Consider the following 15,821-nt stretch of genomic DNA (forward strand, 5'->3'; position numbering starts at 1 on the left):
GGGATTAGGAAACTGCCATCAGACATAGTGGAAGTAACAACTGGAAGGAATTTATACTTGCCGCTAGGCTTCTATCTAATAGACATAAAATTTAACTTGAAAATGCTCTGTTGCACCTGAGGTACCTTTTGTTGGCTTGCGAGACATTTAGCAGCTGTTTCTGTTTATCTTTGAGTTTCTGAATGAGTTTGGAGTCATTTTNCTCTCACCATATACCAAAATCAACTCAAAATGGATTAAAGAATTAAATATATGTCCTGAAATAATAAAACTCCTTAAAGAAAAACATTTTATTTTTTTCTCAAAAATGGGTATTTGCCTCATACTCTTTACTAAGGAAACCTCTATCCCCCTCTTGATTTGAAATGTTAACTTTATCTTATACTAAATTCAGATGTTTTTCTGGGTCTATTTANCTTGATTTGAAATGTTAACTTTATCTTATACTAAATTCAGATGTTTTTCTGGGTCTATTTACATTTCATGCCATAGGTATCTGTGTATGAATACATGCAAATTTTATTATGTGCTTTGGTTAGCTCATTATTTTTCCTCCAATCTTTCTTGTTATTCTATTTATCTGTTTTGCCTTGTGAACTAGAAACATTTTGTTTAGCTAGAAAAAAATTCATCTTACCATTTTTACTGATATTGCATTAAATTTATGAGTATGTTTAAGATGAATTATCTTCTTTATGAATTTTCATTTATATAAGTCTTTTTTTGTTGTAGTATAACATTTCATGATAGAGGTCTGCACATTTCTGAAATTTATTCCTAGTTTTTTTTTTTCTTCTACTATTGTAAATGGTATTTTCCTTTTTATTCTTTGGGTGGTTGTTTGTATGTGTAAAGGTTATCATTTTCTGTATATTTACACACACACACACACAGATATATGCACATACACATTTTACCCAGGAAAGTTACTGAATTTCTTATTGTTTGTGGTAATTTTTCAGTTGGTTCACCTTGGATTACTTAGTCAGGTCATATTACTTGCAATTAATAAAAAAATATTCATTACCCTTTCTACTTTTTATAGATCTTATTTTATCTCTTACCTAACTGCATTGACTACTATCTCTAGAATAATGTGAAATAACATTAAAGAATAATTTAATTAACAAATCCCTAGAATTTTCTCATCAAGCAAGCTGATGGCTTTTGAATTAGTATGTATCCATTATACAAATATATTTTAATCATGTTAAGTATTATTTTGTTTAAAAACAAATTCCTAATTTTATCTAATGCCATCATATTATGTAGATGACAAAAATTTACTATGAAGGTAATTTTGTTAATCCATTTCTCAATATTGAAACATCTGTGAAAGCTGCTCTCAGTTTGGTATATTAGTCTTTAAATAGTTATTCTTTTATATAATCTTTTCTGATTTGTTATTTTTAATGTTAGTATTTATAAGTAAAATATGCCTGTTCTTCTCTATTTTTGTGCTATCCTGGTTAGATTTGTCATCAATATTATGATAGTTTTATAACCAATTTGAAAAACTTCTTTCTTTTCTGATTAGAGAACAGTTTTTGGAAAACATTGTAGTATGTTTTCCTCAAAAGTTTGGAAAGAACTAATGAGGTTTAGAGCTTTATTTTTTGGAGGAGACAGCTGTTTGATAATTTTCTCTTTCTCCTGTGGTCACTGGTCAGCAGAGTTCTGAGGTGGCTGCCAAAGCCCCCACCCCAGGTGTCCATGCCTTTGTATAATCTCCTCCCTTTGCGCGTGGGAGAGACTGTGAATATGATGCATTTACACCTGTGATTAGGTGACATTATATGAAGTAAGTGAAGGGAATTTGTAGGTTTAATTATGGTCCCAATTTAGTTGCCTTTGAGTTAATCAAAGCAAAAATCATCCTGGGTAGGTCTGACCTAACAGTTAAGTTAGGGACTTGGCCCCTTGTAAAAAGGGACTTGGCCCTTCCTGGAGGAAGAGATTTGAATATTTCAAAGCATGAGAGAAATTCTGCTGCTGGTCTTGAAACTGAAGCTGCCAGTTGTGAGAGGGCCATGGAGGCGGCCACGTGGCAAGGACCTGAGAGGGGCCTGTAGGAGCCGAAAGTGGCCTCCAGATGACAGCCAGCAAGGCAATGGGGAGCTCAATCCCACAACTAAAGGGATTCTGCCAGCAACTGAGGGAACTTGGAAGTAGATCTTTCCCTAGTTGAACCTCCCATCCTACAACCACAAATAAAGGGATTCTGCCAGCAACTGAGGGAACTTGGAAGTAGATCTTTCCCTAGTTGAACCTCCAGATGAGGACAGAGTTGCCTCACCATTTAGTTTCAGCCTCATGGAATCCTTAGCAGAAAACCCTGTGTTCATTCTGCACTTCTAACCCAGAGGCTATGAGATAATTTTGCTCATTTTAAGCCACCAAGTGTGTGGTAATTTGTGATGCAGCAATAGGAAATGAATATAGTCAGTTTGGGTTTTTTCCTTTTGGAAGGTCAGTTTTGTCATTTATATTTTCCTAAAAATTATCCATTTTATCCATGATCTTAACTTTATTTTGTAGAATTAAGCAGAGTAATCTTTCATGATTATTTCAATTTTCTTGAAATTCCTGTTTCTTCCCCCATTATCATTTTTGTGTTTTTGTATTTTCTTTTGTTTTTAACTGCCGATAAAACGTTCCTAACTAATTTATCTGTCTTCATATCTACCTTTGCCTCTTATTAATTATTTACTTTTGGCTTTGAAGAATGACCTCTTGCACTACCAGTTTTTGGTTTTTGAAATCATTAATTTCTCTTTTTATGTTTTCTAATTTTTTGTCTTTATTTCCTTAGGTTTTTTATTTTTGATTTGTAAATCATTTAGATGTTTAATTTGCATATTTTATTCTTTCTCTTTATGTAAATGTAAAAATTTACATTTTTTTCCAATTTTCTTTTGAACACTACTTTAGTTCTATTGCCTGTGTTTTGACATATGGTATTTTAATTTTAATTTTTTCTTGATAACACTAATATGAACTCCTTTATCTTTCATATCAGTTTTCTCTATTACTTTTTAATTGTGTTCATTTTTATTTTATTTTGTTCCTTTTTCTCAACCTTATCCTTTATGCCCCAATATATTTTCAGAATGTCCCTTTATGTTGACTTTTATTTCCAAGGTGATGGTTTTATTTTTTGTTTCCCTTATATCCTGACTGCTGCCATTTCTTTTCCATCTTCTGTTATCTTATGATATTTTGCTTAATTTCATAAATGTCAGCATTTAATTATTGTTTTACAAAGTCAGTCTCTCCATTAACCTTTTCAAAAAATTTATAGCAATGTATGGCAACATTATTTTGGTGTCTTTCTTCCTTTTCCCCCTAGTTCTTTTGTCCTTTTTTCTTATAGTATTTTTATACGTTATTTTCTTTTAAAAATTATTATTATTTATCCTTGAATACAGTAGGTTCTCCTTCCTAATTACTTGTATGAGATTTCTGAGGGAGAGAGGCCAATGTTGCAGTCTAGGCCAGTAGGTATTCACTTTCTGACACAAAATGTTGCGTGCAAGTAAATTATTTTAGCCTTTACCTGTATGCATCCAGTAGGGATTGTTGCCGCAGGGCTGCTCACAATATTGAGTGTCTTTCTTCCATTCCACCTCACTAACAGCCTGCTTCCTACAAACGTGGCTTGTCTGTGTATTGCCTCTTTCACAACTGTCTCCAGTCTCCCATTTGCTGCTTCCCCTTTGTGCCAATCTCAATCCAGGGAAGATCTGGCCACCAGCAACCAGCAAGGGATTGTGGTCTCCCCTTTTAGGATGTGTCAATTATTTTGGAGAGTTGACAATTGCTGACTTCAGATGAGATTTGTGTCTGTGATCATTTCGTCTTCCCATCTTCCTGTTTTACTAAATTTACCTTTACTGCATATGATATCCTTCCTTATTAGTGGTTGGGGGTAAGCTGTCTGAGAATTTTGTTATGGGTAAAGTTAGACTTTTTTTTTGTCATTTTTTTCGTGACCGGTAAGGGGATCGCAACCCTTGGTGTGGTGTCGCCCGCACCGCGCTCAGCCAGTGAGCGCAACGGCCATTCCTATATAGGATCTGAACCCGCGGCGGGAGCGTCGATGCACTCCCAGCACCGCACTCTCCTGAGTGCACCACGGGGCCAGCCCTAAAGTTAGATTTTTTGTTCCTATCTCTTGTTCTCCTTTTTTGTTTTGTGTGATCTACGGCCATTCCTATATAGGATCCTATATAGGATCTGAACCCGCGGCGGGAGCGTCGATGCACTCCCAGCACCGCACTCTCCTGAGTGCACCACGGGGCCAGCCCTAAAGTTAGATTTTTTGTTCCTATCTCTTGTTCTCCTTTTTTGTTTTGTGTGATCTCTACAAGATTTCTCTTTTCCATTTTAAAACTGCAAATCTTTTGTAATTGTATAACATTCAATTGTTGAACTATAAATATACTTAAAATTTTGGGGTGGTTCATTTACCACATAGGGAAAGTTTACATTTAGCTAATTTTTTGGCATTTAAAAATTTGAGTTTATGTTAAGTACAAGTAAGTAAAATCCATGTTTGTTCTTGAAAAGCTCTGTAATGAGGTTAAACTCTAGAATATATGGTTTACTGAATTATAATAACTCCAAAGTGATGTCTGTTACCTTGTTTGAATAAAGAACTGAGTTTTCCGTACTGATTAGTCCCTCTTATGTATGTTCAATTCTTATTGAATAACCATTGCATTTTGAAAATAATAAAAAATTAAATGTCCCATTAAATCATAGCAAGATATCAGATCTTGTATTTGATAAAATCAGACAGAAAGAACCTAAATTTTATTTTAAAAAGTAGTTTCTCAGAGTGATAGCCATTTTCACCAAGCTTGTATAGTCTTCTACTTTTCCAGCTAAGAGAAATTAGGTTAATGGTTTTGAGAGCAAACCCAAATTCTAATTCTTGCTTTGATATTAACTAGGTAAGGGCCTATGTTTGCAATTAGGGAATAGATTTTTTTTTTTTTTTTTTTTTTTACCTTGCATCAGAGTTGAATGGGAAAAGAAATTTAATTCAATGACCTTTAAGTGCTAACTCATTACTTTTTCTTGTTAAAGGACTAAATAATAGTTATCATCACCATAGGAAAAATAGAGTGGCTACAACTTTGGGACAATATGAACTTTAGTTCAGTGTAAAGATATTATGTGATAAAAGGTGCACAAAATAAACAGTCTATTAAAATTGCAGACATAGTTACTTTAAGTTGCATATGTTTATTTGTGTGTGGCAGGATTATAACTTGAAATAGTGACCTGGCTATGCTCAGTGTGTTTCCTATCTTCTTTTTTTACTCCAGGAGCATTTTCTTCCCCCACCCACTCTAAAGTAGAAACAAAGATTAAAAGAAACCACAGAGGCTTATTTTAGGACTGATATTTTTCCCGCTTAAGAGAAATTACATAAGACTGGGCCTGGGGTATGAGAAAAGAAGTGACAACTGAAAAACGCAGGAGAGGGAACTGGTCTGGAGGACCAGGGGTTAGGGAGGAAGAAACAAAGGGGAGGGGCACCTCTCCAAAGCTGGCTCCCCCCATCCCCAAGCTCATCACTGAAAGTCACTGGCCATTCAACAATTCTGGCACCTGTAAGCCCTCTGGACAGGTCAGGGGGCTGGGGCACTTGGTGGGGATGAGGACCAGAAGGGAAAGTCTCACCCCAGACCTGAAATGAACAAGTGGGAAATTAACCTCCATGCAAAAGCGGCAGTATACCTGCCTCTCTGCTGCATGAGCTTTCCTGTCTCTGTTAGAGAGAAAACATTTTTGGCAGCGAAGACTTAATCTCTGTTTAACCAATTTAGTGTATTAAACAGCACCCTCTATTCCTTCTGTAAACTTGTTGAATGATGCTCATGTTATGGTGAACCTTTGTTGAATATAGGCTACATTGAATACGCCTGTACTCTTACGCTCCTTAAGTTATATGCTTACCTCAAAGGCAGTGCATCTTTTCCCTAAATGTGATTATGCTAGTTTTTAAAGTTGTAATTATGCAATTTAATTAAATCTCACTTAAACTGATGAAATATGGTTATGAAAAGAGGAAGAATTGTTCATGTCAAAACTAATTGGAAGAGTTTGGAAAGACTGAGTTAAAAAAATAGCTGTCAAATTAGACGAGGGTGAGGTAATAAAAGATTGGATAAAATTATTAAGCAACAAAAGGATTCTATAACTGCATTAAGATAGCTTCAACATGTTAGCTTCTCTTTCCAAACTGGAAATCATAGAGAATGTGGTATGGGTGTAGTTTATGCACCTGTAGTTTTACTCTAGTAAGAGGAACCAAATGCAGAAGGAAAAGCTTTGGCCATCCTTGTGTTAGAAGACTGGTGAATAAAATAAATGTATGCTTATTTTAGAGAAAATTATTGGTGTGCTTTTTTATGCTTTCCTGCTTAACTGATGTTTATGTTTCATGGGTGAAATATTCATCTCAATTGTACTTTATCCATGGGTTTCTACTGAGCTTCCTTTGCCTTTTTCTGCCGCATCTGGCTTGCATATATATGGACTTACAGTGAGGGTTGCTGATTAATATCTGTAGAGAGGATAAACAAATTTCTCAGGAACAGAATCAAGTCTTACTGGTTAGGTAAAATCCCTGTAACAAATAGGAACAGAAATGGAAGTATGAGTCTCCATCTTTTCTGGGAAGGAAAAGAAAACACTAGTTAAACTGATGTGCAATGTAGACTGAAGCAGTTGGGTGTGGCAGATAATAGATAAAAAATTCACGGTTTATGTTTCAGTACATTCATTTGATTTATGTGGTGATTAGCAGCAACTGTAAACTTTCAGGAGGAGAAAGTAAAGCAACTCAGGGAGAATTTAGTAAAATATTGGATAGATTAAAAGAGGAGAAAGATTCAAGAAAGGGAGGCTAGTGAAGAGGCTACTGTATATGTCCTGAATTATTACTGTAATGTGGGAATAAAATATATTCCAAACAGTACTGAGGATAAGGAATTGTGGTGAATTAATTCTCCTGGCTGCTACTGGAGAGTAATCTACTCCAGAGAAACTTCTCACATTTATCTTTGAATCTCAGAGCTTAGCTCAGAGTTGGCAATTGTAATCAATAAGTAAATGTCTGTTGAATGAATTAATGACTGATAAGGGCTGAACAACTGTGAGACATAAGTTAAGGTTTCCTTAAACATCTGCATCTTAAGTTCACCACATCGAAAGGAGACAGCACACAATGAAGGTGGTTATGCAATATATTATAATTCATTAAAAGTGATTTGTAATGGGCTGTGGGGCTCCCAGTTTGGTTAGGTTCATTCTGGGAGGTTGGCACTCACACTAATCTCATCTGGAGCCTTGGACTCTTCTGTAGAGCTGAGGCTGTGGATCAAGAGCTCCCGCTGGTGCTCTAGTTGGCCTAAGAAACACTGGATCAAAGGGGGACCATGTTGATGAGCTCCTTGGGGTGGAAGAAGGTAGCCCCAAGCAAATTCAATGCTCTTCCACCTGGATCCAAACTTTACGTCTCGTGTCAGAGGATGCTGCAGAATAGAGTCCCTGAGCTTCCTTCTAAATCTCCTCTGGGTGCCTGATTTGTGTTGATTGTTCACTTTCAGTTTCTCAGAGGAGTTTTCTGCAATCAAGGAACTGATCTTTTGGAAATGCTAACATTTGGGCATTTATCTTTAAGGAATGGATGTAAAAATGCTCTCTGAAAAGTCAGAGATACAATTTCAGTAGACAACATTTAAAAATGTAGGCTATATCTTTTATGCATCACTGTACTGTCTGTCTTGGACACCTCTTTGTTTCCAGGTGCTACTCCAAATTGAGTACCTGGAACAGTGCCTTGCATAAATTAGATACTCAACAAAAGCTGGTTGAATGATTGACTAAATGCTTCTCTCCCCTCCCCAGCAGCTGGCTAACCTAACAACATCTGAAAGACAGCTGGATAATTGTGGGCCACGCAGGAGTCCAGATGCATATTAAAAGGCTGAAGACTGGGCACGGTGTAGACAGATCATTTCTCTAGGGAGCTCCTTTTCCTCAACTGATTCCTGGAAATTATATTGGTTGGCTTTTATGTTACGGCATAAAATTTACTCATCTAGTCAGATTTTTAGAAAAATGAAGTAAAGATATTTACAGAGAAAGAGAATTGAAGAACACTCCTATCCAAATACTATTTGACCCCAAACTTAATCCTGCTTTATATAGCAGAGTTTTCTAGAAATATTTTCATTCAGCAGTGAAATCTTGTCATAATCTTTGGTGAAATTATTATTTGTTTGAAAAGTAAAGAGCAACGATAGTGACCATTCATAAAAGTATTTTGAGTTAGAGCATTTAAGTTCTAGACTTAAAACAATTTCTGTATTATGAAATGAAAGAGACTAGTGAACTCTCATTTATCCATACATGTTTCCCAAACCTTAAGTGCTGACTAGTGTATATCTTACAATGTTTTACACTACGAAATTAATCATAGTTTATGGGACATGTCCAAAAATGCAGACATTTAATTTTTCCCTTATTTTTATTACAATTTAATAGAGTTATTTTATTTTGATACAAATAGCTCTTTTGATTCTTTGTACATAGGGCAAATTCTTCTTGCTTCAATGCAAATTCTACTAAAGCCTGTTTAACTTTGTCCCCTCACGTTACAAATACTAATAGGGAGGGACAAGAACCCCGGGGTCAGCAGACGATAGCAAGAAGAATGAAGGGATATGTCTGAAATGGGACACTGTTAAGACATAGCTGTCGCCAAAGAATGTGTCATTCCAACCAAACAACCTGGGGCAATTTAGTCCTGAACTTCCAGTGCTGTTGCCATGGTTTCTAGACAAAGACGACAAGGTTGCATTCCAATTATATCCTTCAGAATGACAGATAACTGAAAAATAGGAAATGGGGTAATAAAATCTTAGGTCACTCAGAAGAGATATAATAGATCCAGATGACAGAGAAGTGAAAGATGCGAGTTTATGTTTGCCTGAAAAAACGTTGTGAGTTAGAAAGCAAAGGTACGTTCTGGAAACTCTCCAGCTTTTCAATAGCAATTTTATCCACCATGCGGTTTACTATTCAGAGCCAGGTATCTCTTGCTTAATAACAAATTTCTTAACATTTAAACTTAAAGAAATTCTGAATTAAGAGAATTAAAAAAAAGTCTCTATCTATGAAAAGTAAAAAGTATCCCTTGAATTCTGATGATATTGCAAAAACAGCAGTGACTTTTAAATTTCTTCCTTAATGCTGGAATGAAATGTAATATTCTGTTTTTCCAGTTGAAGGTATTATTGTAAACTCTGCACTCAGCTAATATTTAGGCAATATCTGATAATCAATAGTATTTTTCCAGGATCAGCAGAAAGTTTGCTGCTGAGCTGTTAGTCTATAAGGAAGAGACTGGCATCTATTCAATGAGATAAACCATCACATAGGGATCAAAAGGTTAACAGTGAACTTGAGAATGGTGTTGGTAGATATGACTCGGGTCACACAATTTCACATTTCTGCATTCTCTGCAGTTAAGCAAAAATGGAGCATTTTAATCTTCAAATGATACTGTGTAATTTATTTAATCTTTAGCACTTTAAAAAAATTTAATCTAAATAACTTCAAAATTTTAAGACTCAGTTGCTTCATAGGTAAAATGGAATGATAATACCCACCTTTCAGGGCTGTGATTTTTAAGTTAGATAATGCATATCAAGCACTTAGCTTAGCATCTGATATATACCACTAAGTAAATGTAGTAGATGTTACTTCTATAATTACAGCTACGATTATTATTACCTTCTGCCATATACACTGTAACAAGCTGTACAATTATTGCTACAACAGAGAAAACCAAAAAACATTGGTAAATTCAAAAGTTTGAAACAATGCATCTTCAAAACGGTTAAAAATAAAGTACCTTAGAGGTGAAATTAGATGTGCTTGAATGATGGTGAAAAAAAGCACTCATTTAATAAATGGCATTTTAAGAATTACCACCAGCATGGTGAGAGGGAGAATTCTAGATGTCCTCAAGACTGTAGTTGTGCCTCTTGAGTTTCTCCTTGGGGGTATTTATTTTACGACACTTTGAAGACAACATGACATTTCTGTTAACACGCTGTATATAGCTTTTACAGTTTAATAGAAATCAGCTTTATCATTTGCTCTCGTATATTAATTCAAAAAGTTAGCTGGATTCTTATGTTTGACTTGTTCTATATTCAGGGTGTATTTTTTTGTTTTTTTCCTGAGCAAGAACTGGTTTGATTTTACGATGGAAGTAATGAGCAAAAGCTGATTTACTTAATGATTTCTGTATGATAAATGTTGCATGAATCAATCTATGCTTCTATATAAATAATGATTATGGTAAAGGAAAAAAAGAAAAAAAATATTTTTTCCATTATGGGACTGCTTTAAAAAAAAATCTTGGCAGTTCGGAATATAACTTTTTGCATGATTTATTATGTTTTGCTTAACTTCTTCATATGTTGCAGGGGTGTGGCTGGTTAGTTCAGTTGGTTAGAACGCAGTGTTGGTAACACCAAGGTCAAGGGCTCAGATCCCCATACCAGCCAGTCGCCAATAAATAAATAAATAAGTAAATAAATTAAATAAATCATATGTTGCAATTTTTTTCATGAATAAGCCCTGAAATTTGATACTCTATCATAAATATGTATGTGTGTGTGTAATAAAGTATATAATTTTACTGAGCATTTATGATCAAAGCAAACAGAGCCTTGGGCAATTTCTGATAAAATAATCAAAAAAACTCACTCATTTGGGATTATATGAAGAAGAGCTTCAATTTGCCATTTATATTTTTAAGTTTATTCTTTTCCTACTGTAATTTTGGGATAAGTGGTTATGAACAAAATCGGAATTACAATTTCTAGAACAAATACAAAGGGCAAAAGCTCTAATAACTTGATTTCTTTCATGCTTATTCATCTTAATTCTTCTATCTGTATCTTTTATGTACTTTGGAAGCAATGCACTTATCAGTGGAGAAACACCAAGTTTCCCACCCACGTGTAAATGGAAGTTTGAATTATTTCTTTTTGCACATGGCATGGCTATGTCTCACTGAAACAATAGAAAAAAGTAGCTTCTCTCATCTGAAAGCTGACTTGGGAAGGTGACATGTCTTTCGTCTTTATTAAGCCATCTTAAAACACTGGTCACACAGCAAAATGATGATATTCTATTAGAATTGCCAATATTATGTAGACAGTGTGAAGAGGGTCTTGGTGGCTTACCTTAAAAGAGATTTCATACTGTTCTCCTCCCCAGATTTCTAAACCTGGATCATAGCCACCCAATTCCCAAAACCACTTTCGATCCACAGCAAAGAGACCTCCAGCCATAACAGGAGACCTGTGAAATGAATAAAATAATCTTTAAAGGACTATGAACATCAGGGACAATGGCATTTTGCTTGAAAGAAAAAAGCAAGTTTCAAGATGTTTTAGTGGTCAACTGTGTGGAGCTTTTCAGCATTGGTTTTCTGAAAGTGGATATAGGGTTCTCATGGGGTCTCTTATTGCAGTGGACCTGGGGTGGTGGTAGAGAAAAAATCCTTGTGAGCATTAAATTTTGCAATTCAGGTTTTAATGCAACAAATGTTCTGCTGAGCCACATTTACTCCATCTGTTTATCATTCGAGAGAAATACCTGAGTAATAGTGACTGATGTATTAAGAAATATAACTCAATTTTATGGCCATTCCTCAAATTTGAAAGGGATCTTATGCTATCAGGCAGATAAAAGTATTAAAAACGCTCTTATAGACAGTATCTTTGACTTAATCTTTCAGTAGGCATTCACTGAGAATCTACTATGTGCAGGTCCAATTTACAGAGTATGAAATGTTCAGTTAGAATAAAATAACAAACTAGAATGGGTTACTTTATTAATATGGCAAAGTTGGAATTTAAACTAGGTCTTTTCATTTTTTATTATTCTTTTTAGGCCTTCTCGCCTTTCTAAGAAATATTTGTTTTGGTTAAATGATAACTTTCAAGTATTCCACTCCTGTGAGAATACAGCTGTCATGTTGCTCTGTGATAAGATAAATATAATCATCAGGCAGGCCCTAACCTAGAATTTTTTGTAGTTCAAAGGTAGCTCTTAATTTTTTGAGTGCTCACTCTGTGCTGGGCTGTAGGCTAATATCTTTACACAATTACCTTCATCAGTCCTCACAACAACCTGTGAATAGCATTCCTATGTACAATTTGAAGAAACAGGTAGGGAGAGCTTAGGAACATCGCCCAAGGTTGGAACTAGTCTGTGGTGGAGCTGGGTTGGACCCAGGTCTTCTGGTTTCAAAGCCTTTGCTATCTTCACTACTACACTGTTTTGGTTTCAGTGTTTGGGGGGTGAAGAGAAATCGCTACGTACACGTGGATGTAAAACAGCCAACACCTTTGTGCAAACCAAGCAAACATGTAGAAATATACATTGTCAACATAGTTTATGAAACAGTTTTGAAAAATTTTTGAAATGAAGGATATTTATAAGTAACAGGACAAGGTATTCAATGTTGATTTACATTTAAAAGTATTTATAATCATAGTAGATACCAATTTACAGCCTAATTGAGGATTTACTCTTGGTAGTATTTTATGAGGCATTTGGGCCACATAAAACTGAATTTGTTTAAGTATATTATATATTTCAAAGATTTTGCATGTTAAGATGATACTTGGTCTAATTATTTCAGTTTAGGAATACTTTTGAAGGAGTACATTCTATGTACATGGAAAAATTAGAAAGCTTGAAGAGGGATTTATTTTTCCCTGTAGGAAAGTGAGCAAGATTCAGAAAATAACAAAGAATCTCATGTAGTTTTTAATTTTGCTTGAAATAAAAATCCTAGAATCAGATGTATCTTACTTCACCCCCTCTCCAGCAGCCTAATCTTTTTCCATTTTTTTACGCACTGAATTTCAGAGTGGAATTATGCTGTAGCTGGGACATTTATTGGGTGCAGTTCCCCAGTGAACACATGATCACAGCGTAACCTTTGCTTCTGCAGGGATCGGTTATAAGTAATCAGAAATTCTCAGTTCTATTCAATCTGAACCACAAATAGAAAGAGCCTAAGTCATACAAATATATTCTCACTGGATTGTGTAAAGCATGAGACCAAGTGCATTAAAATTTGCACTCTGTAGAATGAATCTCAAAACTAGAATTATCAGAGAAATCGTATTATAGATATTGGGCAAGAGAATGTGCTAAATTGATTTTTTTTATTGTAAATAATTTGTTAGAAACACAGTAACCTTGTTTTCTTACTGAGTTTATACATAAAAAAATCCCATATAGTGCATTTTAGGTTAATTTTAAACAAATAACATAAATTCAAATGGATCATCTTTACCTTCATTGATGTTTTTACCAAGCCCCAAATAAGTTAGTGTCTCCTATCTCAATTGGTGTGAATGACTTGTAAGAAATAAACTTTTTATTGATTTGTGTATTTACTCACATTTGTCCATGAACTTTTAAAACGGCTTAATTGAGGTATAATTGACGTACAATGAGTTGCACATATTTTAAGTGTACAAATGGATGTTTCAATTTATGTGTTCCCCTGTGCAGCCATCACTGCATTAAAAAACATGAACCTATTCATTATCCCCCAAAGTTTCCTCATGCCTCTTTGTAATCTCTCCCTCCTGAGCCTCTCCTCATTTCTTTCCCACAGTCAATCACTGATCTGTTTTCTGTTGCTAGAGATTAGTTTGCGTTTTCAGAATCTTATATAAATGAAATCATATAGTATGTACTTTTTAGAAGATCTGGCTTCTTTCATTTAGGGTAATAATTTTGAAATTCATCCAAGTTGTAGCATGTATCAATAGTTCACTCCTATTGCTGAGTAATATTCTATTCGCATGAATATACCACAGTTGATTACCTAACCACCTATTGATGGATATTTGGGTTGTTTCCAGATTGGGGCTATCACAAACGAAGCTGCTATGAACTTTGTGTGCTAATCTTTGTGTGGATATGTGTTTTCATTTCTCTTGTGGAAATTTCTAGAAGTGAAATATCTAGCTCCCGTAGTAGGTATATGTTTAATCTTTGAGGAACCTGCCAAACTGTTTTTCTAAGTGGCTGTACCACTTCATATTCCCAGAAGCAGTGTTCGAGTTCCAGTTATTCCACATCCTCACCAATACTTGGTGTGGTCAGTCTTTTGAAGTTTAGCCATTATAACAGGTATAAAGTGGTATCTTCTTGTGGTTTTATTTTACATTTCCATAATAATTAACGATGTTAGTGTATTTTTGTTATTTCTCTCTTTCTCTTTTTCCTAGTTAGTTTAGCTAGAGGTTTATTAATTTATTGATCTTCTTCAAGAACTGGCTTTAGTTTCATTGATTTTTCTCTATAGCTTTTCTGTTTTACATTTCACTGATTTCTCCTTAGTCTTTATTGTCTTAATTCTTCTGCTTTGGATTTAATTTGCTCTTCTTTTTCTAGTTACTTAATGTGGAAGTTGGGATAACTGATTTGAGATTTTTTTTCTAATATAGATGTTTAGTGCTATAAATCTCCCCCTATATATTGCTTTCACAGAATCTCACAAATGGATAAATAATACATAGTGTTTTCATTTTCATTGTGTTCAAAATACTTTCTCATTTTCCCTTTGATACTTTTATATAACCTCTAGTTATATAAAAGTATATAATTTAGTTTTCAAATATTTGGGGATTTTTTTGAGATCTTTCTGTTATTGATTTCTAATTTAATTCCATTGTGGTCAGAGAATACATTTTGTATGACTTGAATCCTTTTAAATTTATTGGAACTTCTTAATGGCTCAGAATGTGGTCTATCTTGGTCAATGTACCATGTGTATTTGAAAAGGATATTTATTTATTCTGTTTCTGTTGGGTGGAACGTTCTATAAATATTTATTAGGTTCTATATTCTTATTGATTTTCTGTCTCCTTGTTCTATCAATTATTGAGAGAGGAGTATTGAAATTTATGGCTATAATTCTGGATTTGTTTATTTCTTCTTTCTGGTCCATCAGTTTTTTGCTTCATGCTTTTACAGCTCAGTTAATAGGTGCATAAATGTTTAGGATTTTTTTTGTTCTTGATTAATTGACCTCATTAACACTATGGAATAACTTTTATCATCCCTGGTAATATTCTTTGCTTTGTCTTGATATTAACATAGTCAACCCAACTTTCTTAAGATTTGTATTATCTAAACAATAGCATTTATAACATTTTTTTTTTTACTTTTAAATTAATTGTGACTTTATATTTAAAGTGGTTTGCTTATAGGTGACTCATACCTGCATCCTGCTTTTCATCTGGTAATATTCTTTGCTTTGTCTTGATATTAACACAGTCAACCCAACTTTCTTAAGATTTGTATTATCTAAACAATAGCATTTATAACATTTTTTTTTTACTTTTAAACTAGTTGTGACTTTATATTTAAAGTGGTTTGCTTATAGGTGACTCATACCTGCATCCTGCTTTTCAATTGGGTTATTTAGATCATTTACTTTTAATATGACTGTTTATGTGGTCAGGTTTAAATCTATCACTTTCTTCTTTGTTTTCTATTTGCCCCACCTTTTTTTTTCCTGCTTTTTTCTGTCTTCTTTTTGATTAATTGAATATTTTTCATAATTCTATTCTATTTAGTAGCCTTTTTTGACGTAGCAAAAACTCCCTGTTTTGTTATTTGAATGGTTGCTTTGTTATTTTAATGGTTTATATTCTGCATCTTTATTTTATCACAGTTTACTTTCCAGTGAG

General features: G+C 34.3%; 1 protein-coding gene across 1 annotated transcript in view; it reads right to left on the minus strand.

Annotated features, from left to right (window-relative positions):
* LOC103599726 (polypeptide N-acetylgalactosaminyltransferase-like 6) overlaps positions 1-15,821 on the minus strand; it is a 207,824-nt gene that overhangs the window by 107,247 nt on the left and 84,756 nt on the right. The window contains exon 4 of the mRNA XM_008583880.1: positions 11,280-11,397. Coding sequence (XP_008582102.1) covers positions 11,280-11,397 — 118 coding nt within the window. The remainder of the gene's footprint in view (positions 1-11,279; positions 11,398-15,821) is intronic.

The sequence above is a fragment of the Galeopterus variegatus genome, unplaced genomic scaffold, assembly GCF_000696425.1.
Source record: "Galeopterus variegatus unplaced genomic scaffold, G_variegatus-3.0.2 Scaffold3069, whole genome shotgun sequence".
NCBI lineage: Eukaryota > Metazoa > Chordata > Mammalia > Dermoptera > Cynocephalidae > Galeopterus > Galeopterus variegatus.